Source organism: Manis javanica, chromosome 5 (assembly GCF_040802235.1).
Source record: "Manis javanica isolate MJ-LG chromosome 5, MJ_LKY, whole genome shotgun sequence".
Classification (NCBI taxonomy): domain Eukaryota; kingdom Metazoa; phylum Chordata; class Mammalia; order Pholidota; family Manidae; genus Manis; species Manis javanica.
Window position 1 is genome coordinate 24323490 of NC_133160.1, and position 27362 is coordinate 24350851.

Here is a 27362-nt window from a genome sequence, read left to right on the forward strand (position 1 = left end):
TGAGATCATGTATAATAAAGTGTTAAACTTTACCCTTTTGTCATTTACATAACAAATATTGTGGGAAAAAAAACAGATAATATGGATAGACAAAACAGAAGAAAATAGAAATCACCCCAAATCTCACCACAGAGAAGAAAATGCTTTAAAAATCAAGGTAGAGAGAAAGTTTGTATAGTATGTTATCATTTGTGTGGGGAGAAAAGAAGAGAAATTTTTATATTTGAAATGGCTATGTTTGAATAATAAACATGTGTAAATATAAATGAAAAGAAAAAAGGAACAACTGCTGTGAATGTCTGGTGAGTTGCCCTTTTAGGCCTTGGGGGTGGGGGAGCTGTGTGTTTATATTCGGACCCTTGAGGTGGACTTGTCCCGGTATGTGCACACACTCACATTCTCAGTACATATCTCCCAAAAATCCCAATAAAACAGGTGAGTTTTTCAGACAATATGGTGATGCAGAGATACTGACACTGGTGGTGGGGATTGTGAATATTGTAACTTTAAGATGGTCAAAACAGGTATCAACACCTGTGTTCTTCTCTCTTATGGGTCTGTAGTTGGGTAGAATCCCAGACCAGAGTTTTCCTAATGTTCTGTGTTACTCTCTTCACAGCAGTTCTCAGACCTGACAGAAGTGCTTTTCCATTTCCTAACTGAGCCAAAAGAGGTAATGTATCTTGTGTCTATTAGGGTTCGCAAGTTGTGGGTGGGTCTACTGTCTTGAGATGCTTAGAAAGGAAAGGCCTGGTTTGTGCTGTTCCCTCTGCAGGTGGACCGGTTTCTGGCTCAGCTCTCTGAATTTGCCACCAACAATCAGATCAGTCTCGGCCCCCTCAGAAGCATTGTGAAAAGCCTCCTTCTGGTTCCAAATGGTGAGTAGTCTCTCAGCAGCTGAGGCCAGGGATATTGTACTTGAACATTCCTTTAGTCCACAGAGTCGGGAATTGTGCTCTGGGCGCTGAGCCAGAGCATTCAGTAGCGATCCAGACATGGGTGAGACTCGCAGTCTAGGGAGAGAAGCTAGGTAGACAGATAACTGTGATAGAGTATAATGGAGGTACAGCTCAAAGTGCAGAGTGCATCCTGGCTCCCACACTGTTATCTGGCCCTCTACATGATAAGAACAGAAATTAGGAGTAAGCATTTAGAAGCTTTTATGGCAATTTGACAGTCTCTTGAATCTACTGATTTTTAAAAATGGGGCTTGTATATTTTTTAATGTGGCAAAATATACATAACAAAATATACCATTTTAACTATTTGGGGCATATTTTTGCATGGGTTTTTTCATTTCATATTTCTAGGAATTAATTTTCACTATATTTTACAAAAGTTATCAGTCCACAATGGATTGATATATAACAGATAGGTCTCCCACCATAGATGGTTTGAGAAGCAGAGTTTGCCTAGAGCAATCAGGAAAAGTTTCTAGCAGGGAGGGAGGTATTCACAAACATTTAGTTGTAGAAGAATCCATCACAACACTTTAGGACAGAGAAAAATTAGAGACAAATTACCCTGCAGCTAGAGACTGGCATAATGAGCTGTGGTCCATCCTTACAGGGGAACATCCATTGTGGTAAAAAGAATTCATGGTTCTGAGTTAGGTGTACCTGGGTGTGAATCCCAGTCTGTCACTTGCTAAGTAGTGTGACTTGGGCCAGCACCTGATCTGTCCAACCCCCAGCACCACTCTCTCCCTAGCACGTTTTAGCTTTTCCACCCCATCTTAGCTTTTCTTTGGTGGGTGTGGAGGGCTTGTTTAGAAGAGTATTGAGAAAATAAGATACTTAGCAGGTACCTCGGTAAAAGGCTTTTATTATTTTCAAATTATGTAGTGATTTTAAAAGATACTGTTGAGGAAAATGTAATGATATGGAAAACCTTTCACAATACACAGTTGTAATTTGCAAACCTGTCTACCGCAATCCTGTGTTTGCAAAAAGAAATAAATAATGCTAACTGTGGCTATGTCTGGGTGGTAGAACTATAGATTGTTTTGTTTATATTTGGCTATGTACTGTTGCTCAGATTTATTTGGCAATTTAATTAAAGTTAATTTTATTTAAAGAGAGAGGTGAGATTTGAACCCAACCAGCTGACCAGGCTGAGAGGAGGTAAAACAGCATTCCTGGGTTTACATACTCTAAAATTTAGTAATAACCTGATTTTTCCAAGCTCTCAACCCAATGAGGTGGGGGCTTAATTTGCTTGTACCCCTCAGGCACCTTCCTGTATCTTAGTGTAGATCCTTTCCTTTGTCTGTCACTTGTTTCTGAGGTTCTAGGGTCTTAAATCAGAACATCTCTGAGGTTTCCAACTATGAAATCTTACGTCCTCTGTTTGTGTGATTCTTGCATTTTTTGCCCTCAGGGCAGGTTAAGGTCTCGTGAACCACACGTTGGATGGGAATTTGCAGTCTTTTTGAATGCAGAAATAAATTTTCATTGCAAACTTGCAACAGTGCAGAGCTCTGAAAAGCCAAAAGTGAAAAGCTCCTTTAACTCTCATCCTCCTCTTATTTCTTGACACAATCACAATATAATCCTGGTGTACATCCTTGTATATATATTTTTTTATTTTTTAAACAGCTTTATTGGGATAGAATTCACGTGCTGTATGATTTACCCATTTAACGTGTACAATTCAATGGTTTTTAGATCTTCCCAAGGTGTACATCCTTCCTGACACTCAATTTTAGAACATTTCATCAGCTCAGAAAGAAACCCTGTGCCCATTAGGAGTCAATCCCTGTCATCCTTGTGTATTTGTATGTGCACTGACTGACATACACATATATGTTCATGTAGTTTTGTTTTTCATAAATGGTAATAAACCGTAGAAGTGCTCTGCAGCTTGCCTTTTTTCATACCTAGTACATCAGGGAGATCTCTCCACATCAGCTTCATTCTTATGGTTGTGGTGTGCCAAGGACTGACTGAATCTATCTTCTTTTAGTTAATCCTTTCCTGTTACTGGATGTTTTAGTTGCTCCGACTTTTCACTCTCAGAAACGTACTGTTGTGAACTTGCCATGTACTCATGTATGCGAGCATTTTTGTCGGATTGGTGTCCCGATGCAGACCCCAGGTCTTTATTCTCATTTTCTGGCCTACACCTGTGGGGTTTGTCTGCAGGTGGAGACCTGTCTATCCAGTAGTTGTTGTGGACACTGATTTTCCTCTGGTTTCTCACAAGAGACCTGTCGTGTCCCTGCCTCTATTCTTGCCTATCTTTTTCATCTCTTTTCCCTACGCAACTCCATCCTGCCATCCTGCCTGCAGCCCTTCCAGCCTTGAGCTCCAGCCCCTGTGCTACCTCCTACAGAGAGCCTTTCCAGACCACTGCAGTACACCGTGACCTCCCCTTCCTCTCAGCTCCAGAGAGATGTTTTTTATCTGCAGTTATCATGTTGGACCACAAGGATTTATGGTTTTCTATTGTTCATGCTATTTTGTATGTGTCTATCTTGTGGCTTTAACAGATAGCTAGTTCCTTGAAGTCAGGGGAGGGTCTTGTACTTCTTTCCTGAGCCACAGTTACAAGTAATGATATAAATCAGGTGCTGAGTACATTTACTAAGTAATTAGTATTAGTACACTTGAGATCCTGTGACCTGCCAGGGCATGTTGGGTGTATATTTTTCAAGCTGGATTGATTGTATCAGTGTTTAAAGCAGATAGTTTTCTATAGATGCAGAGAACACCGGGGAACTCAAAACATACTAATCAAGAGGTGGGCTTTGCAGGCTTACTTGAATTTGAGTGTTGATCACATCACCTGTGTAGCTGTTTGATCTTAGATAAATCAACCTCTTGGAGCCTAAGTTTCGTATCTGAAAAATGGAGTAATTAGAGCAGTTTATAGTGGTGGTGTGAGGAATAAATGAGTTAATGTATGTAAAGCATTTAATATAGTGCTTGCTAAGCTTTAGCTTTATTTATTGATAATTCAGTTAATTTCATTCTTATGCCTCCATATCAGATTTTGAAATAAAACTTTCCTTCACCTAATGGAAAGGATTTGAATTTGCCTCTTGACTGTTTAATGTGCCAAAGCTTTTCAAACTACAGAATTGAAGTCTTGGGTTTGCTGTAGTTCTCAGAACTCCACAATTTCTGGGGTTTTTGGTTTTTTGTTTTTTATTGTTGTTCTTATGGCAGTCTGACTTCTGCAGTTTTCTTGCTCAAATTCTCCACTTCTTCTTGAGCATCTCCTCAGCACCTGAGTATAGTGTGTTGTCTCATGGCCTCTTCATCCTTTGGCCTTGTGTGTCATTTTCTTTCCAGGCCAGAGGCTGCCATCCCAGAACAAGTTCTTAGTCCTTCATGCTTTACTAGGCAGTTCTGTTCTCCCACCCCAAATTCCAGCTTGCCCTGGAGTACTTAATTTGGCATTCGAGGCCTTTCCCAGGGTAATCTGAAATGTAAGGGCCCTCAGGCCCTCACCCTCTTCCTTTTCCTTCAACCTGGTTCTGCCTGTGGGTTTAAAACCTCGTAGAAGTACAGCTTGTTAGAGCAGAAGGGGCCTCCAGAACCCTCCAGGTAAGTCTTCCCCAAATTGATATTTTCATCCACAAAAGGTCAGACAGCGGCAGCGGTTACTGTCCATCCACCTCAGCCCTGGAACTTCGGAGAGTCACACACACACATTCCCATATCTCAGGCTCTGAAAAATCCTGCAGTAAAAAACCCAGCTTATCCAATATATTGTGAAACAGGTAACCACAGAACCCTTTTTTTTTTTGGCAGGGAGGGTCAAGTAAAAGCTTTGTGAAGTGCAGGGCTAGCCCAGTCTTTGTCTTGGAGATAAAGAAAAGAGTCTTAAAGAGAAGAAGTGACTTAAGATCTTACAGTGGAAAAGCTGGGGCTAAAACTTCTCTTGATTGGCTTCAAGTCTGGTGGTGTTTTTTTTTTTTTTTTAATGTTTTTCTTTTACTATTTAGTAATTCTTAAAAGCACCTGATCTCAACAATTACTAACCTATAACCAAATTGTTTCATATGTACCCCACCCACTTCTCACTGCTCTCCAAACTGGAATATTTTAAAGCAAATCTCAAACATCGTATCATTTCATTCCTAAATACCTAGTTATGTATCTCTAAAAGGTACAGGACTTTTTTCCCTTACCAAAGCACAATGCCATTTCAAATCTAAAATTTTAAAGTGCGGTCAATGTTTAAATTTCTCCATTGCCTCATGCATTTTGTTTATTTATAGTTGTTTGTTTCATCAGGAACCAGGGAGGGGACCCCACATTGCATTTGGTTGCTAGATGGCCCTTGTATGCTTTCTTGCCACTGTGGCTGCCCAACAGCTTTGAGATCTTGAGCCAAATTACTTAATTCTCTGAGACTCAGTTTAAAAAAATGGAGCTTCTAATACTAGCTCAAACACTGTTATAAGATGGAGAAGGATAATGTATTGTGCTAACTCCAATAAGAGGCAGCTGAACTGCTGCTAATATTATAGCTGTCGTGACTGTGAGTTGTCTCCTAAACACAAATAACGCCTTGATTACAAATGTATAGCACTAGGGTATTTAAGCCTAGTTTTATTTTAATATTTAGCAAGATACCTGGCCCTTGTGGGTGCTCAGTAACTAACTGATTTTTAAGAACAGGTGATAACTACCCCCTATAGTCCTGAAGTTCTTTCTGGTTGGGAAAAAAGATTAATTCACATTGAATAATATCACCAGTGGTATTTAATCAAGTTTTGAACCAAATTCCCAGGACTGCAGCCTCCTCAACCCGCTGTAACTTTTCTCTGTGATACTTGCCAGTGATACTCTGTGTGGCTTACTTATTTGTTACATTATTGTTATAGTCTTTCTCTTCCCAATAGAATATAAGCCTCATGAGGGCAGAGATTGCGGCCTTTTGGTTCATTGTTATTTCCCAGCACCTAGCCCAGTGCTGGCGCATAGCAGGCGCTCAGTAAATGGGTGTACAGTGACCGTGGCCTCTGTAACCTCACGAGCCTCGAAGGAGTAGATTCAGCCGGTCAGCACTTCAGGGTCAGTAATCAATTGAATGTGGCTCTCCATCCTCTCCCATCTTTTCCTCCAGGAGCTTCCTAAGCCTTCTCACCAGTTCTGTTCTAGGGCTTCCCTAATTTCACTGAATAAGCTTATGTAGATTTTTGGCTAGAAGAACAATGTTTGCTGATTTTTCAACTGTGTTCTGGCAAAACTGAAGTCTCACCCTCACGTGTATCCATCTTGACCCCACACTGTTTGATGGCAATGAGGGTTTGCCTAAGGCAACTGTTGCAGTAAAAATTGGTACTCAAGGACTTTATAAACCAACCCTGATAGTTATCTATGCTTAAAGAAGGACAGTGTCAAGTTTGCCCAAGTGACTTGTTCTGGCGGCTGTAGCCTGAAGTTCATATAGTTTTCTTTCCATCTGACATAGGGTCAAGGCTGCAGGCCTGTCTTGTGCTTAGGACAAAAGAATCACTGACGGAAAATGCTGAAAAAGAAGTCAAAAGCTCTAGTCAACAATATTATATTATAAACTTCAAAATTGCTAAGAGACCAGATCTTAAATGTTCTCACCACAAAAAGGAAATGATAATTATGTGACATTGCAGAGGCATTAGCTAATGATAATTATATCACAGTGTATCAGTGTATCAAATCAACAAGTTGTACATCTTAAACGTACAGTGTCATATGTCAATTATATCTCAATGAAAAGAAAAGAAAGAAAAGTTAAGGGCTTGGGGGCTAGCATGATGCAATGTAGTATACTTCAAAGTTTCTAAGTATAGCTCTTGCCTGGCCGAGGAAATGGCAAGACAGAGGACCAAATTGCTGCTTGGTCCCTGCAGCTTGGCAGCCTCCATTGTCAGTCACTGTCAGGGCCCTGCCTGGTCAGTGTCTCAAAATGGCCTGGGATGTTTCTTAATTATAGGGAAGTACAAGAAATAAACAAAAATGGCTCACAATTCTACCACCTTAACATTAAAAAAAAAGTCTACTTGTACCTAGAGAGTTTTAAAATGACAGAAAGGACAGTGTCTCAAAATGGCCTGGGATGTTTCTTAATTATAGGGAAGTACAAGAAATAAACAAAAATGGCTCACAATTCTACCACCTTAACATTAAAAAAAAAGTCTACTTGTACCTAGAGAGTTTTAAAATGACAGAAAGGACAGTGTCTCAAAATGGCCTGGGATGTTTCTTAATTATAGGGAAGTACAAGAAATAAACAAAAATGGCTCACAATTCTACCACCTTAACATTAAAAAAAAAGTCTACTTGTACCTAGAGAGTTTTAAAATGACAGAAAGGAAGAAAAATCCCACCCAGTCCCTTTCCTCAAAGATGTCTACTCTTAAGTTTTTTGTGGATATGTCCAGAAAAAATGTGCCTTACACCTGCCTACTTAGTTTGGATAAAGATATCATTCAAGCTAAATAAATAAGGACCTATAACATACCCTTCTTTATTTACACAAAAGGGACCACACTGTGCAGACTCTTCTTTCCTTTCCTAATTTTCATTATATTTTGAAAATTGATACATCCAGCGCTACCTTCTTCTTTTCAAAAGCTGCATAATATTTCATTGTATGGATTCTTTCATTCAGCATGTTAGTATTGAGTGTTAACCAATAAAACCAGTGCCAGGTACTTTTCTAGGAGCTTGGGACACAGCAGTGGGCAAACAGGTTAAGTCCTTGTTCTCATTGAACTGACATTCTAGTGGAAAAATTAGCAATAATATATGACATAAAGCTGGGTAGTTATAAATGCAGTGCAGGAAAGTACAGCAGTTGTATAAGGGTATAAGTGAAGAGCAGCGCCACTTGAAGTAGACTGGTCAGAGATCTTTACAGAGGTGGAATTCAAGCAGAGACCTCACGGAGGGAGGGAATGAGCCCTATGAGGATTTGAGGAGTGTTTGCAGCGGAGGGAACTGCAGGGGCAAAGGCCTGGGGTAGGAACCTGTCTGGCATATTACAGGAAAAGCTGTGTAACAAGGGTGAGAGCTTAGGAGTTCTAGAAGAGGCCAGATCCTGCTGGGCATTCTGAGAGCTTTGGGTATTAACTATGTGTGAAACTGGAGCTTTTAAGAGACTTTTGAGCAGAGGAGAGACATGGTCTGACTTAAGTTTTTAACAAAACCACTGTGGCTCCCAGGCTGTGTAGATGCACCAAAATCAGCCCACTGTTCTGACTTTTTCTATCACCAAAATTGCTAAAAAGCTTTCCACATGTATCTCAGAGTCCTTTGTGGGGCATATCTGCTGGGCGAATTCTTGGCAGTGAAATTGCTGACTGTGTGCATTTACCAAATTTTCTTCCCTAAAAGCTTAATCTTTCTGATTTTTAGTTCTCTGGTAAATGAAGGGTTTCAGTAATAATCTACATTTCAGAGTACTTTGGGTTATCAAGCAAAATATTGGAATTGAATTGGATATACACTAAGGAGCTGTATACTTGGTGGTTATGAGTTAACTGGATTGGCTAGGAAGTAGTCCCCTTCTCGGAGGGCCTTTATGGCCAAGGTTTCCTGGGGTCTTGCCTCTTTTATTTCCCTGTGGCTTCCTTGCTCAGCCTGATTTTGGAGATAAAAGATTTCCTCCCTTTGTTTACATGGTTTATTTTGCAGGGGGCAACAGCCTTTAAGATTGTTTTTCTGGAGTGAGGTGAGGGTAGGGACTTGGATTGAAGGTATTACTTCAGGGCCTTCCTGGGGGGGGGATAGTGGATGTCTTCTTTTTCTTTAATTAGTCATCTTCTGCAAGGCTCAGAAGTAGAACATTTTGAAGTCGTTGCCAAATTATGACTCTAGGCTGTAGCCTGCAGGTTAAACATTGAAAAGCTCAGATTGCTGGCAACACTTTGTTTTCAGGAATTGGAGCTTGCAAGTAGAACAAAGCGGCCCCCACAGGGGAGTGTTTCCAAGGCTTCTGAGGGGGGAAGGTTTGACAGCCTGCTCTGGAAGTAACTTGTGAATTGTAGAGGCCAAACTGTTTACTCCTTGGTTTACCTCCTGAGAGCTGATTTTCTATGGCAGCATTGTCCCATGGAACTCTGTAAGGTAGAAATGGTGTGTAATCAGCACTGTCCAGAACTATAGACACTGGACCCACTTGAAGCAGCTAGTGCAAATGAGGAACAGAACTTTAAATTTCATTTTATTTTAATTAAAATTTAAATAACCACACGTGTTTAGTGGTTATGGATTGCACAGTGCAGTTCTAGGCTCTTGCCCCTATGCCCAACCTGACCTTGAACTCCCCTACTTTGCTCTAGGAATCTGTGGCCTTAATTCTTATATCAAATCAGGTGCTCACTTCCCCAAGTCCCCAGTCTTTTCTGTTGTCTTTGACTTCTTCCGTACTTTCTGGAGGGGTAAACATTTGTGTTGTGCAATAAACAAAAAATGCTGTCTTGTTCTCCAGTTGTTTCAGATGCTCCTCTTCACCCTAGGATCGAGATCCTCACAGAGCTGCAGCTGAATCTTTGCACATTCCTTTGGTCCTCTGTGTCACATGGGTTGTGCTCATTAAATACTTAACTGCTGATTGATTAATCGATGTGTCCTTTTAAACTGATTTCTCCCCTGTTTCCCAGGTGCCTTGAAGAAGAGTCTCACAGCTGAGCAGGTCCGGGCCGATTTCATGACTCTGGGTAGGTCATCACCAAGGTTGCTCAGGATGACAGGCCTTCTGGCTCTTTATCATGTTAATATGTGCTTCTGTTCTCTTACATACAGGTCTTGGTGAAGACAAAGCCACTTACTTTGCTGAAAAGGTATCGTAATTCCTCTTAATCAAGGTTAATTATGATAGCTTGCTTTTATTTCATGAAAAGAAACAAATGGAAAGTGCCAACTAAAGAAAAACCATCAATCATTATATGTCACTTTCCCAGCTTAATGTTTTTCGTTTGGTTTCATACAATGACATAAATACAGCTTGTAAACAGCACTGTTTCATGCATCTCTAATTTTTTTCTCTGACTGAATGTAAATGTCATTAGGTTTTTGTTCCACCCTGAATTAAATCTTGGTATGAAAAAAATTATATTGTCTCTGCCCCTCTCTACTTCCTCATCCCCCAGATCTGTGCATATAGGCTGAGCCCTTGACTCTGCATTCTTCCCCATGTCTGTATAGATACTAAACATTGCTATGCTGGAGGCAGAATGAAGAGGGGGGATTTTTCCCATTGTTATGACTTTGGCTTTTTGCTTTTGTTCCAGTGGAAGCAGAATGCCTTCACCCTTGCTCGATGGGCCATAGGCCAGACCCTGATGATTAACCAGCTTATAGATATGGAGTGGAAATTCGGAGGTAAGTAGTTAGAGCCAGTCCTGGGTAATTTGGGCAAGGTAGGGTTGGGTTGCAGAAGCTTGCAGAAAGCTTTGAGGGGAAGACATGGCCTCAGTCCTCAAAGACCGTTGGGGCGAGTCGCTGCTTCTCTGTACTGCTGTCCACATTCAGCAGCTGTTTCTGTCCATGCGTCCCGATAAGTTGACTTCCCAAAGAGCACATTTTGCTGTCCTCATACTCGCCCCCAAATGGCTTCTGCGACAACTTGCAAGGATTGGTGTCTTCAGAGTAGGTCCTCAACCCATCGCTTACTGTTTTTCTCTTTTGTGCCATAGTGACATCTGGGAGCAGTGAACTGGAGAAAGTGGGAAGTATTTTTTTACAAGTAAGTCTTCTCCTAATCCTTGAAAATGGGTATAGCTTTGACTTGGTTAAAAATTATGAAATCTACACTGGTTTTCTTTAAATGTGCAGTTAAATAGATGTTCCACTGATGTGCCTTTTTATCTTAGAACAATGTGGTCAGTCAAAGATGTGGCCACCAGAGTGCCTACTGTCAGATTGGTAGGATCCTGGTACTAGTCTTAAAAGTTTGATTGTTCCTGTAATCATCTGAACTGTTAGAAGTTTTGGTGGATGATGCAGATAGCTCCTGTATAATCCTCAAGTAAGAAGCTGGATGCTTTGATGTTTAAGTGAAAGGGCTTCAAAAATTTCTTTGCCCAGTTGTCATTGTTTTAATGTAAATTTTTTAAATTTCTTTTTTTTTTTAATCAGTTAAAGTTGGTGGTTAAGAAAGGAAATGAAACTGAAAATTTGTATATAGGTGAGTCTGAATTCCTATTTGAGCCTTTTCATTTTTTTCCGTGTTCTCTCAGTGGGCTCATGAAGCTCACACAAATCATTATGATTTGTCATACCGAGGTGTAGAATGACCATTCCAGTGCCTTTCCTCTCATAAGTAATAAGCCATCAGCAGGTTGGAGACCCCACGTTTGAAGAGCCTTTTTGAAAAAGGGAAAGCGAGGTAAAAGGAATGACGAAGATTGATGAACAAGAAGCTCCTGGTGTAGAAGTCCCGTTGAATATCCTGAATGATGCCCTGTCATCTCTTTGTGCTGTGAAGTTAATGCCATTTTTAAACCCCCCACTTTCTTACAGAGCTGAGAACCTTTCTATGTTCAAGGCTCTCAGTTCTTTATTATGATCGATTACCCATCAAGACCTGCTTGGATGTACTAAGCCAAAAAAGAAAAAGAAAAATCTCTTGGTTGGAAATTAATTTTCTTGGATGATTCTGTGGAGTTGGAAACATTTACCTGAAGCTAAATTTTCTCTCCCCAGAATTAACCTTGCCTCAGTTCTACAGCTTCCTGCATGAGATGGAGCGAGTCAGAACCAGCATGGAGTGTTTCAGCTGATTTCTGTCCCCCTGCATCTCCACCTCACCCTCCCTCTTTCTTACCCCCTTCTCTTCCATGAGGGACTGTGCTGAGAGGCACCTCACTCACAGCCTCTGGGGTGCTGACTGGGTCCTGCTTGCTCCTTGGGAGCCCAGGTGCAAAGGTTTCTGGAAAACAATAGGATTAAGCACTAAAGAGCCTTACACAATTCCTCTGTAAACTTTGTTAAGGGAACCTCCACCACCTATCTCCGAGGACACTTTTTAGATACTCAGGCTATTTCATCACAGATTTTGGGGAGGAAATAGGTGAGTCACCTCACTACCAAAGTTCCAGAGTAAATGTGCCATCACTCAAGATGCACACTGATGACTCTCCCCGGCAAACAGCAAGGTCTTACTTATGGCTGAAGAAGAGGTGGCCCCTATGAGTGACACACGTGGGAGCCCCTAGTGATGTTTCTACAGTACGTTTGTGGTGGTACACTGCAGTTCAGTTTTTAAGGGGGCCATCTGTGTATAAATACATTTTTGGCCTGTTCTGAAAAGAACCAAAGCCAACCTCTATCCTCATCTCTAGTTCTGCCTTGTAGTCTTGTAATGAGGAGGGCCTTTGGTGGCTATTTTGATTTGTTTTGATTCAGGCTGACCTCCTCTGTTGGTCAGATGATAAATAAAAAAGGTTCTGAAGAAAAGGTCTGAATCCATTTGTCTCTGTGCATGGGTTAAAGTACCATCTGCCTTGCAGAGAGCTAGGGCTCTGATCTTCAGAAATCATCCTCTTGGTTTTGGTCCAAAGCTGGAATTTGTAAGAGCAGTTCAAGGGAATCTCAGGTTAAAAACATCATGAAAAGTGTAGCATATGGATGCTTTATGTTCAGATGACTTTAGCCCCCAACCTAGCGCCTGACTTCTTCTCCTACCTCCCCCTCCTCATAAATATTTAAAATTGTTGAGTAGATATTACATGCCCATGATTCAAAAGATAGAGTGTAAATATATTCTCACCCCCATTCCCAAGTTACCTAATTCCCTTCCCCACCAGTAACCACTAATTAATTTATTCTGTATTCTTTTGGAGATATTTCTTGCACTTGCAAACATATAGGCATAGAATTAGACTTCTCTTCCCGCATAAATGTTACTTACTGTACCCACAGTATCCTGAACCTTACTTTTTTTCTATTTAGCTTAGACATTGTTCCACATCAGACCAGAGAAAACAGCCACATTCTTTGTGACAACTGTACCATGTTTCTTCAAATGGATGATTTATTTGACCTCCTGATGGTTGTTCAGTATGTTCCCATTTTTTTTCTTGTAAACAATGTTGCAACTGAATAGTCTTATATGTATGTCATTTTGCATGCATGGAAATATATTTATAAGGTAAATATATGGATGTGGAATGGCTAGGTCAAAGACTGCATTTGTCATAGTATGAAAAGGAATAAAGCAAAAAGGTCCCTCTACCCGTCTCCCATGTACTCAGTTCCCCTGCTGTTAGTTTCTTAGGCATCCTTCCAGACAATCTTTCCCCTACATATAAGCAATAGAAATTTTACTTTCTGCTCTCTTTTTTTGTGATTATACATTATATATAGTGTTCTTAATATATCTTGGAGATCTCCATATCAGTACATGGAGTCACATCCCCTTCTGTGCTTGCAGCATGTTCTGATATATGGATGGGTCATAACTGTACAGAGGGAGGTTGATTTACTGTAAATGTTTGGCTCACATGATTGTGGAGGGAGGCGTGGTAAGTCCAAAATCTGCAGGGTGGGCCAGCAAGCTGGAGGCCCAAGGAAGAGTTGTAGATTGACTCCAAAGGCAGGCAGTCTGCTGGAAGAATTCCTTCTTGCCGCAGGAGGCAGAGTAGTCAGTCTTTGTTCTCTGAAGACCTTCAACTGATTGGATGATGCCCACCCACACTATGGAGGGAAATCTGCTTTATTTGGATTTAAAAGTCCACCAATTTAAATGTTAGTCTTATCCAAAAGACACTTTCACAGAAACATCCAGAATAATATCTAACCAAGTACCTAGACACAGTGAGCCAACCAAGCTAATACACAAAATTAACCACAGTGCCAAATTGACCTCTGTAGAGATTGTTTCAATTTATGTAAGATTACTGCCCACAAATACCAAAGAAGAATAAATTGACATCTTTGGACAATGTCCACATGTGTCTGTGACATTTCTGAGGGTCTCATGTGCCTGAGACCATGAGACTCTAACATAAAAAAGAATTCCTAGAATGTCAGAACAGGAAGATAACCAAATTACAATCTAGTTAAATCCACTAGTTTTACAGATGGGGAAATGAAGTCCTGGAGACCGAATCTGTGGTCACTGGCCGTGCTGGTCGGTGCTGCCCTGTGAGCCATGAGGGTCCTGAGAGACCTGAAGAGGAGTCAGCCTGGCCAGTCATCCGGGGCTGGGCCCAGTCAGGGGGCTCCATGAGAGCTGCACCCAGCTGGATAGAGTCGACCAAGGAGCTCCTTGCCCAATTCAGGCCTTCCTGCTCTGCCTGATCACATGGCTTCCTGATGGCTCCACCTCAGTCTTCAGCTTTGTAGTTTGTGTGCTGTGGGCCTGCCTGTTCCTTATATGAACATTCCTATGAGCAAGTCTCGTGTCCAAACAGATCCAAAGGCTCATGGCTCTCCATGGTATCCAGGTGTCCGGACTCCCCAACACACCAAGTCCCCATAGTCTGGCCCTGCCTGCATCTTCTACTGTTCCGTCTCTACTACCTCCTGGCAAGTGTCCTGTACTGGAGTGTCTAGTCTACCAGACTGCCGACAGCCACCAAGTCATGAGGCCATCTGCTTCTCCCCTTGGACCAGCAGTGCTTCCCAATACTTGAAGATGTAGCATCCATGGCACTTCTGAGGGCCTCCCCTGACAGCTCTGGGCCATGACAAGGGGACCTCGGTGCAGAGGCAGGGAGTGTAGGTGCTATAGTCAATGCTTGAGTTCCAGTCCTGCCCCTCTGCTTACTAACTTGTTCCCGCATTGGTAAAACAGGTAGAGTCCTCCCCTTGTGGGGTTTATTGGACAGGTCACTGAGCATAAGGTCTGCTCAACTAATGGTGAGCTATTCATTATCAAATTACTAAAACTATTTGTTTCCAGGATCATCCTCCCCACTAGCTTGGGAGCTTCTTGATAAAGAGACTTGTTTTTCAGCTCAGTAACCCCAACACTTGGCATCAGTCAGTTTTACTCTTCCCCACCTAGTAACAGGTCCTATTGGTTGAATGAAATGAGGCTGCATGTAAACCCTTCTGGCAGGACTGCTAACTTGTCTGGCTTTGGAAGAATAAACCTGGGGAAGTTGACTTGATTGTTGGTCAGTTTTACATAGATCATAGGTAAATCTTTAGTGTAAGGTGGCCAGGCTGGGCACCCATCCTTCAGGGGACCGTCTTGCAAAAGTAATTGAACCTCTCCTTGCTCCTGATGTCACAAATATTCATGGAGCACCTCCTATGGGTGAGGGCTCCACTGGGCCCTGTGGGATAGGGTGGTGAGCTATGTACACCGATAACTGATTGTTGTTTTTTTCAGCAGCCCTATTTCTATGCAGGAGGAGTTATGTCCTCACTCCATTTTGCTATAGTTCAGGTTGCATTATGAACTCCAGGAACTACTCAAATCCCTCTGCTGTATTGGAATTTTGTCGCAAATAGACTCTATTGAATCGGGCATTGATCAGGGCCTAGAGGCTGTCAGATGGGGATTTTGCTGCATTGCTGGGGGATTTGAGCGGGTTCCTTCTTCCTGTTAGCACTTCATCTTCTCATTGATTCACTCTTGTCCTATTCTGCTTAGAAATCTGCTGTCCGTTAACCTATTTTTTGGCTGCAGGTTATTCTTATTTTATATTTTATTTACTTTTGGAGCATAGTGTTCATTAAGATGGCAATGGTCAGGCCCATAGAAGATCAACCAGAAATACCTGTATTCTTTCCCTGGAGGAAAAAGGACTGCCCTGGTTGGGGTAGAGGAGACATTCACTGTTCAATTCTGACACTTGTTTATTTTAACTCTGAGGATATTTGAAAACAAAACAAAGCAAACAAAACCCAACTGGTGATGATAAGGAAAATACCCAAATAGTCCAAGTGGTCAGCTGCTTCCAGTGGGACTGACTGCCTCATACACAAACATTTGCTGGAGTATGGACATGGTCTTTCCATAAAGCAGATAACCCAACAACAAATATTTTTCCAAACCATATTTGGTCTTTTCTGAATTGCATTTTTTTATATTTGTCATATTTCACAAAGATACTTCAGACTTTCTGTGAAAAATGCTACAGATAATGTCTAATAGATGCTAAAAATGTCTAATGGATGATACCTTATATTTGGATGACACCATACTCTTTGTAGCTCTCTTTGAGGGGAGTCTAGTTTATTAAAGTGTAACTCACATAAAGTAAAATGCACCATTTTTTTTTGTATCATTAATCTACAATTACATGAGGAACATTATGTTCACTAGACTCCCCCCATCACCAAGTTCCCCCCACATACCCCATGTATAATGTGGGGGGTGCACTGTCCATCAGTGTAGTAAGATACTGTAGAATCACTACTTGTCTTCTCTGTGTTGTACAGCCCTCCCCATGCACCCCCCACATTATACATGCTGATCATAATGCCCCCTTTCTTTTTTTTCCCTCTCCCTTATCCCTCCCTTCCCACCCAACTTCCCCAGTTTCTTTCCCTTTGGTACCTGTTAGTCCATTCTTGGGTTCTGTGATTCTGCTGCTGTTTGGTTCTTCAGTTTTTTCTTTGTTCTTATACTCCACATATGAGTGAAATCATTTGATACTTGTCTTTCTCTGCCTGGTTTTTTTCAATGAGCATAATACCTTCTAGCTCTATCCATGTTGTTGCAAATGGTAGGATTTGTTTTCTTCTTATGGCTGAATAATATTCCATTGTGTATATGTACCGCATCTTCTTTATCCATTCATCTACTGATGGACACTTAGGTTGCTTTAAAATTCACTATTTTTAAGTGTACAATTCAGTAAGTTTGATAATGTATATAGTCATGCAACCATTGCCACAATCAACATATAGACTATTTCCATCACCCAGAAAGTCCCCTCATGTATCTTTGTAGTCAGTCCCATCCCCTTACCCCAAGTTCCAGCAACCCTTAAGCTGGTTCCTGCCCCCATAGTTTTGTCTTTTTCAGAATGTCTTATAAATGGAAGCAGTCACTATGTAGCCCTTTGTGCCTAGCTTCTTCCACTTGGCATAATAGTCTTCAAATTCATCTATGTTACTGACATGTCAGTAGTCTTTTCCTTTTTATGCCTGGCTTGTATTCCACAGAATGGATACATCCCATTTTTTTGTTTGTTTGTTTATCTGTTTACTGGTGACCAGTGAAATGGGTTGTTTCCTCTTTGGTGATTATGAATAAAGAAGAGCTCTATTACCTCCATATTCCTTCCTTCACATCCATCATCTCATTTGAAGCCCAGGACACACTAAGAGTTGGGTGTTGGTTAATCAGTGTCTGGGAAAAAGGACACACCAAGGGTTACACTTCCATGAGGTCACATGGTGATAACTAGAACCTTGGTCTAACTCCTGACTAGAAAGGTTCTTGTTTGTTTTTATTGCTATGTAATCCACATTCCATAAAATTAGATTTTAACGGAACTTAAATTGTGAAGTATTCCACAATTAAACCCCCACTGAAACATCTCCAAGAATATTGTTTTTCTCACCCCGTGTTAAAGTAGGAGGAATCTTAAAACATCTGTTGATCTGAATTGGGCTCTTTTGAACCATGGGTGATCCTTTGATGAATAAAAGGTTTAATAATTCAAAAATAAATTATAATTTATTATAGCAAATAGTTAAAAACAATCTAGTACTGGGCAATAGGGGATTGGTTTTATATACATTATGGTATAGGTACATAATGGAATCACATGCTGCCATTGAAACTGATACAGAAGAAGGCAGTATTGTGAAAAGGATCATGATCATGATGTGAAGGGAAGGGAAGAAAAACCAGGTCATAAAACAGATCAAGGTGAGCCTACTCTTGTAAAAAAATGTTTACATAGAATTATAGGTTTTTAATTTTTTTCTTTAGCCTATCGGTGGTTTCTAAATTTTTCAACATAAGCATAAATTAGTGTGCTCTATTTATAGAGGTAATACCTATACGGTGCCCAATAAAAAATTAAACTGAACTGAAAAAGATGAAAAATAAAAACAACTTCCTTCCCCCCAAGATGGAAAAAGAAAATTTTTGCAACCTCAACAACTGAACTTCTTCCACAGCAGCTGCCTGAATTATTACTAGATGCCTTGTCCCTAATAAGGCCCTGATGATTCCCTGTGTTTTAACCAGCCCTCAGAGGGTGATTTTGATGTACACTCCAATTTGAGAACCACTGGGCTACATCATCCCCTGCTTTTGAGAGGCCCCTAAATACGTCTTTAATAAACACACAATATGCCAGCCCAGTAGGGACCCTGCCAGGATCCTTCTAACAGACTGCTCTGGATCATGGGCTGTGGAGCTTTGAAATCAACCTGCAGCTGGGGACATCTCCTAAAACACCCTGGCTTCCCCCAGGAGCACCTGGTGACTGTCACCCTTAAATTTAGTGAAGAGTTTCGTCTGTTCTCTTGGATTAGGGGGTTCTTTGTTGTTGTTTTCCATCTTGTATGAAACTGGGCAGGTTTGAGACTTTGTGGAATGCTTTGTCTGGGTGTCGGGGAAGGGAAGACAGATTCTTTCCTTCATATCCTGGCATATTCAGTTCAGTCACTAGATTCTTTGAGCTGCTTACCATGTATACGGCAGCCCCAATTTCAAAATTCTTCCTCCTTGTCCTTTTGGGAACCCTTATGCCTGTTAGATGTTTCCCTCAGTTTTTGGTTTGGAAGCCACAGTCCCTGTAACTGTACAAGGCATGGTGCTGTGGCAGTGAGGGTGCAATGAATTAGGACACCTGGCCTCTTACCCCCAAGGAATTTGAAATCAAGTTCAAGAAACTCAAGTAACACAAGAAATTGTAAATCCATGAGAACAGGCTGAGTGGTGGATGAGGATGCTGGGTTACAGGGCTTGGAGGGGAGAGGTTCCGAGTGGTCAGGGAGGCCTCACTGCAGCCTGGCTCAGAGTCAGGCCCAAAGAAGGGGACTGTCAGGGCCACACTTCCCTTCACGTGGCCTCTGTGTTGAGGGAGATCAAAAAGCTGCCTCTGGCCTCTTTGAGAGACCCGTTTACCTACTGTTGACTAAATAAAGGCTTACAGAGGCTTATGGAATAAGGCAGCTTTCACATCAAAGGGCTCTTACAAAACAGCTTGGTGATGAGTTAAGTACAAACGAATCAGAAACAGATGGACTCAATTTCCTAGAAAATACTCCTGGGCTTCAACAAGAAGAGGGAAGAAGAGGGAACGTGCTCAACCAAAGGCATTGTGGGTTTTTGCTGATCCTAAAATCTGCTTGACAATTTTGCCTGAAACAGAGTTGAGATGTTGGGACTAGTCAGACTCCAAGTCATTAAAAACTCCAGGCTGGAATCCTGCAGGCACATCAACTGATGCCCAGCAGCCCCTCACCAGCTCCCCTCAGTGGCCTGGAAGGATACCCTGTCAGCTGGGCCCTGCTCCAGGTCCGCAAGAGCTGGGCAGAAGTGCCAGTGAGCCCTTCCCTGACTATCAATGGATGGAATTTAGATGAGCTCCAAAGACCTTCTCAGCACAGGTGTTCCATGAGTATTAATAACGTGTAATTGCCGACATTACTGAGTGATCCTTACACTAGGCGTTGCATTAAGTGCTTTGTATACATTGGCTTGAATTACTGCTTTTAGCAATCCTGAGTTAGAACTGTAATTATCTCCATTGTACAGGTGAAGAAACTGAGGCTCACAGAGGTTAGCTTGCCCAAAGGCCCATAGGCAATACATGGTAGTCTGGATTTGAACCAAATGATAAGGCATCTCAGTAATTTCTGATCTCATGCAGCTTCCTATCCTTGGTTTGGTACCGAATCGTCTTCTTTCTGACTGCCCTGTCTGAGGCTCTCTTCTCTAAGAAGCCTTTTGAACCTGGCCAAAGTAACCCGAAGCCACACTCGCCCTTGCTTCCCCTCTGCTTCCCCAGACCCTTCCATGTGTCTCTGTCAGATGCTGGGAACACTCAGGGAGGTGGACAGAGACTCCAGCGCACTGTGCAAGATGCCCACCGGAGGAAGCATGGGGGCCATACCCTAGGAGCCTTGAAGGAGCATGTCTGACTCAGCCTGGGGAGATGCATCAGCAGGAGGGGCAGACAGGCAAGGTGGAGTGCTGCTGAGGGGGACAGTATTGCCTCTACAGGGAGGGGGGGCTTGGCAGCTGTGAGAACTAGGCATATTAAGATGCCGGAGCCCCAGGGCAAATGTTGGGGAACAGCAGGTGAGGAGGCTGCCTTGCCAATGGGTTTCAGCCCCAGGCAGTTCACTATGGATTCAATGTGACCAAAGAAATGACAGTAGAACATTCTTGGGGCGAAAGGGTTATACCCAACTTTATTTCCACTGTAGCAGGTCAATCACTAGAATCCCATCTACTCAGGACGAGTCTGCGTGCAGCAAGCCGGTCTCTGCCTCTGGGCCTCTCTACATGCTCAGGCATCTCAGTCTCTGTCCTTGGCACTGCCACCACTACAGCCTCTGCTCTGCTCTCCTGCAGCCTTGCAGCGTGCCACTGGGTCACCCAGAGCACTGGGCAGGGTTCTTTATATAGAGTCAACAATGACGTATTGCCCACACATGTGCAGTGAGCTAGCCAACCAGGACCAGGTAAGAATCCTGGCCACAGGAGCCTTCAGTTTATCCACAGAGGCCAAGAGGATTGTCAGGGGCCAGATCCTAGTAGCTGAACCTCAGGACTTGGTCCTAAGGGAGTCCTGAACAGGTGTGAAGCAGTAGAGTGACAGCATCTTCTCCGCCTGTCTTCTGGCCTCGCCCTCCTAGCTGTCTCCCAGCTGAGTGGGAGTGGAGGCCTCAAGGACAGAGGATATGGCCTGCACAGCCCAGTGTTCACCAGTAGTGCTGGTGATGGCAGCTGGGTGGCCTTGGCCCTGAACATCCACCTCCCACAAGATGATCCAGGTCCTCTGACTTGGGTCAGCTAGAATAGTCTAGATGGCAGTGATTCTTAAGCCTGCCTGCACCACAGAATCACCTGGGGAATGTTTGGTGTGTGAGAAACAAGGAGCCCAGGGGGTCTGAAGGAGAGCTAGGGGGCATGTAATTCCAGTGGAGGTCAGCAGGGCCCAGGCACGCAGGGCTGTGATAAGGAATCCAGTTCTTCATCAGGAGAGCAACCTTCCTTTTATCTCGCCGGTAAGAGAGTGCATCAGGGTTTGAGCGATGAGAAACGAGAACAACATGGCAGATCTTCATTTCAGGGATGCAGGCTTCAAGTTTGAACTTCCGTGTGACCTGGGGCAAGTCATTTCCCCTCCGTGGACCTCAGTTGTCCTTTGTGGGAGGATTGGCCCCTGTGATCTAGGTCTAGTGAGGTGTCCTGGGAGCCTCCAGCTCTCCACACATAAACTGGAGATAAAGAAGTGCCCACCACTGGCGTGGCCGTGACAGTGAAAACTTTGGAAACCATGTCACTGTATTTGCTCATAATTAAGTGAAGTCTGTGCTCTTCTTGACTCTGCTGTTGTCCCCAAGGCAGGCGACAGTAAATACTACTTTACTGAGGCTGAGCTGGCCTTATTTCACCTTGGTTTCATGTGTTTTTATCCCAGGAGAAAAGTGTGAAGTGGCCAGGGGACAGGCAGGAGGAGGGGCTGGAGGCAGTGTGGCAGTGGAGCTGGCTCAGGGACAGCGGCTGGGCTGAGGCCGGAGGCTGGGTGCTGGGAAGGTGTCATTTTTTATGAATGATTTCCTGACAGGTAGAGAGGCTGACTCAGCGGGCAGCCTCCCGTGGGCTGCTGTGCGGGGGCCTGCTTTTCCGGAGCTGAATACTAATCTGCCGAGGGCAGCTGGCTCCGGGGAAGGAAGGGCCTCCAGCTCAGTGGGGCGGGCAACTGCGCAGTCTTGGCGGTTTTCCTCCCCCACAGCTTTCTCGGCTTGTCCAGGGTGGGCTGTGGGGGAGGGAGCAAGACCCTCGTGGCCGCTCTCTTCTCCCTCCTCCTGCCCGCTCCTCCCCACCGTGCTCCTCCTCGGAGGCCTGCTGTCAGCAGCTCAGCTCCACTGCCTGCCTCTCGCCTGTGCTGCCTTCAGCAGAATTGTGTCTTTGGCGGGGGGGCGAAGGTTGCTCCCCAAGACCCCTCAGCTCAGCAGGCCCTCTGCAGCCAGGAGGCTGTTGGGGGTGTCAGGGTGTCAGGGTGGGAGAGGGCTGAGCTCTGAGGAAACCAGGGAAGCAGAAGTGAGGCAGGATTCTGCCATCCCCTGCGTGCTCGCTCCCCAGAGAATTCTGTAGCTGGCTCTGTCCTCTCCCCCGGGTCACAGAACCTATTCCAGAGAGAAGCCCCGTGCTGGTGGCCAGCATGGGAGGATTTTCAAGCCTGTCTCCAAGCCTGGGCAAAAGACAAGTATCTCTTAGCCTGGGTGTGTTTGCCGGGAGAGAAGGAGAGGGGAAAGGGACCCTTGGAATGTCTGACCACCTACTGGGTGCCAGGAGGGCCTGCTGGGGGCCCAGGTGGAGTGTTCCATGCTGTAGACACTTTATTTCATTGAATTCTTACTAAAACATTTTAAGAAGCAGTTATTATTTTTCCCATTTTACAGATGAGGAAACAGGCTCAGAGAGGGAAATTCATTTGCCCCAAATCACACAGCAATTGATTGTGGGAGTGAGGCTTCAAACCAGTCTGCCCAGCCCTAGAGGCATTCCTTACACTTCACTCCCTCCCTCTTGCAGGGAAAGCCTGTGAAGAAGGTGAATTTGGAGGAAGAGCCCTCTTGTTGGGGGCCAACAAAGGGTGGGATGGGGTAATTGGGGATTTGAGTCCAACCTGGTGCGTGATCATGAGCAAACTACACCCTTTCTCTGCCCTTCTCTGTTACCTTATCTGCACCAGGAAGGGTTTACACTAGATGCTTCTGAGGTCCCTACCAGTGCCAACATTCTCCTTCTGAAAGCACCTTGCCAAGGTCCAGAGCTTTGAAGGGGGTTGGACACTGGCCTGCCTGAGAGTCCTGACTGGGTGTGGCTGCCAGAGCACCTTCCTATGCATCTCTCACTCATCCTCTGAGCAGCACAGGAAAGGAGCGGCACTTTTAAGTGGAAGCCAAGCCCTAAACCCAGCTTTGCCTGGGAGGGTCTGCATGACCTTGGGCAAGTCACTGGCTTGCCCAGGCCTTAGAGAACTGGGTCCATGACTCACGCCCTGCTGCTCCTAAGGACTCAGAAGAGATGAGGATGCCAAATGCTCTGGGCCACTTGTGGAAGGAGAAGCCCCCACCCTCTCAGGTGTTGATTAGATTGTGCTTCTGTAATTGTCAGCACTTGGAAGCAATTTGCAGGCGACTGCAGGCAGCGGGAGCAGAGGGAGCAGAGGGGAGGAGGCAGCCTCTGGAGGGCCAGGGAAGTCCAGCTGCTGAGGAGCATCTGGGTCAAGGTCTTCTCCTGGCTCCTCTGTAGGCTGAGTCAGGCCTGCCCCCTCGTCCTGGTATTTGTGTCACACCGTGGGGAGGAGGGGCCAGGAGTGGTAAGGGTGGCTCACGATGCTGGAAAAAGATAAAACAAGTTGGCGGGCTTAAACACACCAAGTTCCCGAAAGCCCCTGTCAGTGTACCTACCCTGGAGAACAGCTCCGGATCCAGCAGGCCGGCTCCCTCCTTCCTGCCTGCAGGCCCACCTCTCCGTGCCTTCGTTTCCCTGTCTCTGAAATGGGAGGAGTGCCTACCTGGGGTTGTTGGAGGATGATGTGGAGCCGAGTGTGTGCTCCTGGCACCCTCAGTGGCCACTCAGTGATAGCCCTTGCCACTGGGGGGCTGGTGCTGTCACTGGTGGTATACCTTGCCCAGCCCACCTCTTGCATTATGCTGGACACTGTCCCCAGATGGAGGTGGCCATCCCTTCTGTTCCCAACAATACTGTGATGCTGTGGACCCTGCAGCTGACACCCATTTACTGCCAGATGGATGTTCTGAGACAGTCTTAGCAGGGGCAGGAGGGAAGGCAAGGCTCCTCCCGCTGCTTCTAAACCCCAGAGGACTACTTTGAGCTTCCCGCCTCTACCTGGCTTCCTTTTGAGAGCGTGGGGGTAATGTGGTCATTCAGAAACCCTGTGGCACCAGGAGAAGGGGAATGTTGCCCAGACTGCCTTGGGAAGGAGCCAGGCTGCATGCAGACCATGCACTTCCCCTGCTGTTCACACGTGCCACATCCTCAGCTGGTGGTTTCTGTCCCTCTGCGAGAGCTGATAACTGGACCCCTGGGGGCCCCCAAGCCACTGCCCATCATACTTCCTCCAGCTTAGTTTCCTAGGAGGCACCAAACCTAGGAGATGCTTGATGTGTGGTTGCTGGATATGTGACTGTGGGGTGGGGTTGTCTTCCGCAGGCAATGACAAGGTAGATAGCAGAGCCCCGCTTTGTAATATCCTAGAAGTTACCAAAGAAGCCCTGAAATGCAGCTTGGCCAGCTTCTACCTCGGAGGTTTGAGCTAGTACTGGACTTAGAGGGATACAAATTGGAGTGAAGCTGATGTGAGGAGCTGGGTTCAGAGCTCTTTGGGGGCCCATGAGGCTCTCAGCTGCAGAGACCCCACATTTCTGTGATGGTTCTAATCAGCAGGTAGCAGTGAAGTCAGAAAAGACGGGATACAAGACACAGCCGCCACAAGACTGTGCTTGCTCAGTCAGTCATGTGCAGGAGCCATGTGGCCGACGGCAGTGTCAGCCCAGCGTGCACGCTCTGAGCCCCTGCCATTTCCCCAGCACTGTGCAACATCTTGGAAACACTGAGATCCAATTCAACAAATGCTTCTTGAGCACGTACCATACACCAGGCCCATGTACCATACACCAGGCCCTGGGCCTCCCAGAGGGATGTGATGCAGCCCCTACCCTGGGCAACCCCAGGTGGACACATGACCCACACCAGGTGATTCAGGACCATTTGAATAATGGGTTGGGTGTTCTGGGAAGGGACAGTTAAGAGGAGAGCCACAGGGCTGTGTGTGGGTCACCTGGTTCTGTGCCTCGATTTCCCTACCAGTCATGCCATCCTGCATGATCCAGCCCCTGCTTCTCCACTTGCCTGTGTCTTGCCAGCCTCTCCATCACTTCCTCTGCAGCTCTGGTGTCCCGTGGCCTCCCAGGTTGACGACTCTTCATGAGTCACATCAGCTCAAGTATGACCTCCAGGAGGCTTCCTCTGACCACCCAACTTCTGCTGCTTCCCATTCCCATTGGTCCTTTATGACACCCAACATCAGGTGCAACAGCATATTTACATGTTGCCCCCCTTTTTTAAAAATGTTAAGTGTATTTTTTAAATTGAAGAACAGTTGATACAGTATTTTGTTGGTTTCAAGTATCCAACACAGTGATTGAGCAATTACCCACATTACTAAATCCTCACCCCCCACTAGTGCAGTCACTGTCTGTCAGCATGGAAAGATGTCACAGAACCACTGACGACTTTCTCCTGGTGCACCCTTTTTGTTGTTTTTCTCTCCCTAGCCTAGCGCTTGGCACTGAGTATCTGTTGAATGAATGAATGAGCAGGTGTGCCAGGTCCCGTGGGCTGGAAGGGTGGAAAAGCTGGGAGGATTTTCAAAGGCCGCAGTAACACGAACAGAATTGTGATTAAACGTCCTTCTTGTCTTCCTGTGAGGTGTGAGGAGAGAAGGAGGCGGGACCAGAGTAGAGGCTGTCACCAAAAGTCACCAACCCTTTCCTCTCTCCCTCCTTCCCCTCCAGGCCTCACCCCTTCCAAAATGGAGATTCCTCAGGCCCTGTCGCTGTACAGCCTAGAGGCCAGGAAAAAGATTCTCTTTTATTTTTTTTTCCTCCTGGAAAGACTAGCTGAATGAAAAGCTGCTGCACTGGGGACTGAGCAGAGGAGAACACAGCAGGCCTGAGCTGAAGCGGCCTGGGTGTCCTCCAGACTGGGAAGCCGGGCCTGGGGGAGGCAGTCCTGAGGCGGAGCTGCCCTGTGCCTCTCAGGTCCAAGCCTGCTGCACAGCATGACTGCAAAAGGGAATGTGATGAATGGCCCTATCTGGCCCCAACTGGAGGGGAAGGTGTTACAGGAAGCACCACAAGCCTTTGGGGGACGGGCAGCAGGAGGAAAACCTGGGGGGCACCCGGACACCTGGAAGGAGTATTGTGGAGAGGTTGGGCCCCGTGAGGTGGCATCGCTGGGAGGGAATAGGACTGACTGCCAGGGTGAGCTGCAGGCCCCACTTAGCTTCAGGCAAGTGCCTGCTCTTCTCCGAGCCCCAGCACCCTGCTGCACAGTGGGTGGGTCTTTAGCAGAGGATGTGGGGTGGGAAGGAACCTGTTGGTTGATGACTTTCTCTAAGCCCCTCCCAACAGAGGCCAGGAATCTTTGCCTGGGCTCCTTGGGGTTGAGACCCAGTGGTGTGCACGGGTGCGGGGCAGGGTGGTAGGAACTGGGGCCCACCAGGAAGGCCCCAGAGCTGAGGCAGACAAAGATACACAGACAGGGCCCAAGGGAGAAGGATAAATAGCAGGTTCACCCAAGAATGGAAGGGAAGGTTGCATTTAGGGACAGAACTGGGTGCATTTAGGGACAAATGCCTGGAGCACAGGAGGTAGCAAGAAAGGTTAGAGGGTTGACAACACACTTGAAGGCAAAGTCAAGGCTCTGTTTCATTTATTTATTTATTATGCACCCCCCCACCCCTTTTCTGTCCTCCCTGCTATTGTCTGTTTATGCCCTTGCTGTTCAAGGCCTCAGTTTCCCACCTGTTCATGGAAATAAGATTAATAGCATCTGTTTGTAACAAAGCCCATGAAAAACACTGTAGGAGTCAAGTTCTAAATTCTAACCATCTGAATGCTGACTGAGGAGCTTTGAGAGATGGAGGACTGGGCAAAAATAAGCACAGCAGAACAATGTAAGGATGTAAGAGTTAGAATTGCTTTTTTGTAAGGGACTTTGTTTATGAAGAAGGACAAACTATCTACGCAAAACATGTGGATATTGTCCATAACAGAAGCTTCAAGGGTGAGATGAAGTAAAAAACTGGCACCTCTTCTGAAAAAGGGCTGGGTATTGTCCATTTATTTTTATCGTTTATATCCAGGTGCTTAACCAGATAGAGCCCCTGACCCTACGGCGCCTCCTGGTGGTTGGTTCTAAAAATAGCGAGTATTTTCCTGCTTGCTTTTTTTTCTCCCTTATTAAAACAATGTATTGTACTTTTTTCCTGAGCACCAAGCTAGTCCAAATACAACATATTTTCTACAGAAATTCCTAGAAGCACCAGGGCTGGATCTGTGGGCATGAGCATGTTATGTGTAAGCAGTTTCCATCTAAGTCTATTTCCAAAAATGCACCAATCTGTACTCCCTTTCTAGTCAATCACTAGAATCCCGTCTACTCAGAGCGAGTCTGCAACCCTTTCTGGTTCATTTAAACATAAACACCAAGAAGAGACTGGGAGGATCACTTCC

General features: G+C 44.9%; 1 protein-coding gene across 5 annotated transcripts in view; it reads left to right on the plus strand.

The window, feature by feature from the left end:
* Positions 1 to 27362, plus strand: part of COMMD7 (COMM domain containing 7) — a 59969-nt gene that overhangs the window by 5601 nt on the left and 27006 nt on the right. Inside the window, exons 2-9 of one of the 5 annotated variants that reach the window (XM_037004652.2) lie at positions 620 to 673; positions 776 to 878; positions 9599 to 9655; positions 9741 to 9778; positions 10229 to 10319; positions 10634 to 10683; positions 11076 to 11124; positions 12891 to 13172. In XM_037004652.2, the coding sequence (XP_036860547.1) occupies positions 620 to 673; positions 776 to 878; positions 9599 to 9655; positions 9741 to 9778; positions 10229 to 10319; positions 10634 to 10683; positions 11076 to 11124; positions 12891 to 12895 (447 nt within the window). In that variant the 3' untranslated portion in view covers positions 12896 to 13172. The other 4 variants (XM_073236742.1, XM_037004651.2, XM_037004649.1 and 1 more) reach the window with 4 other exon arrangements.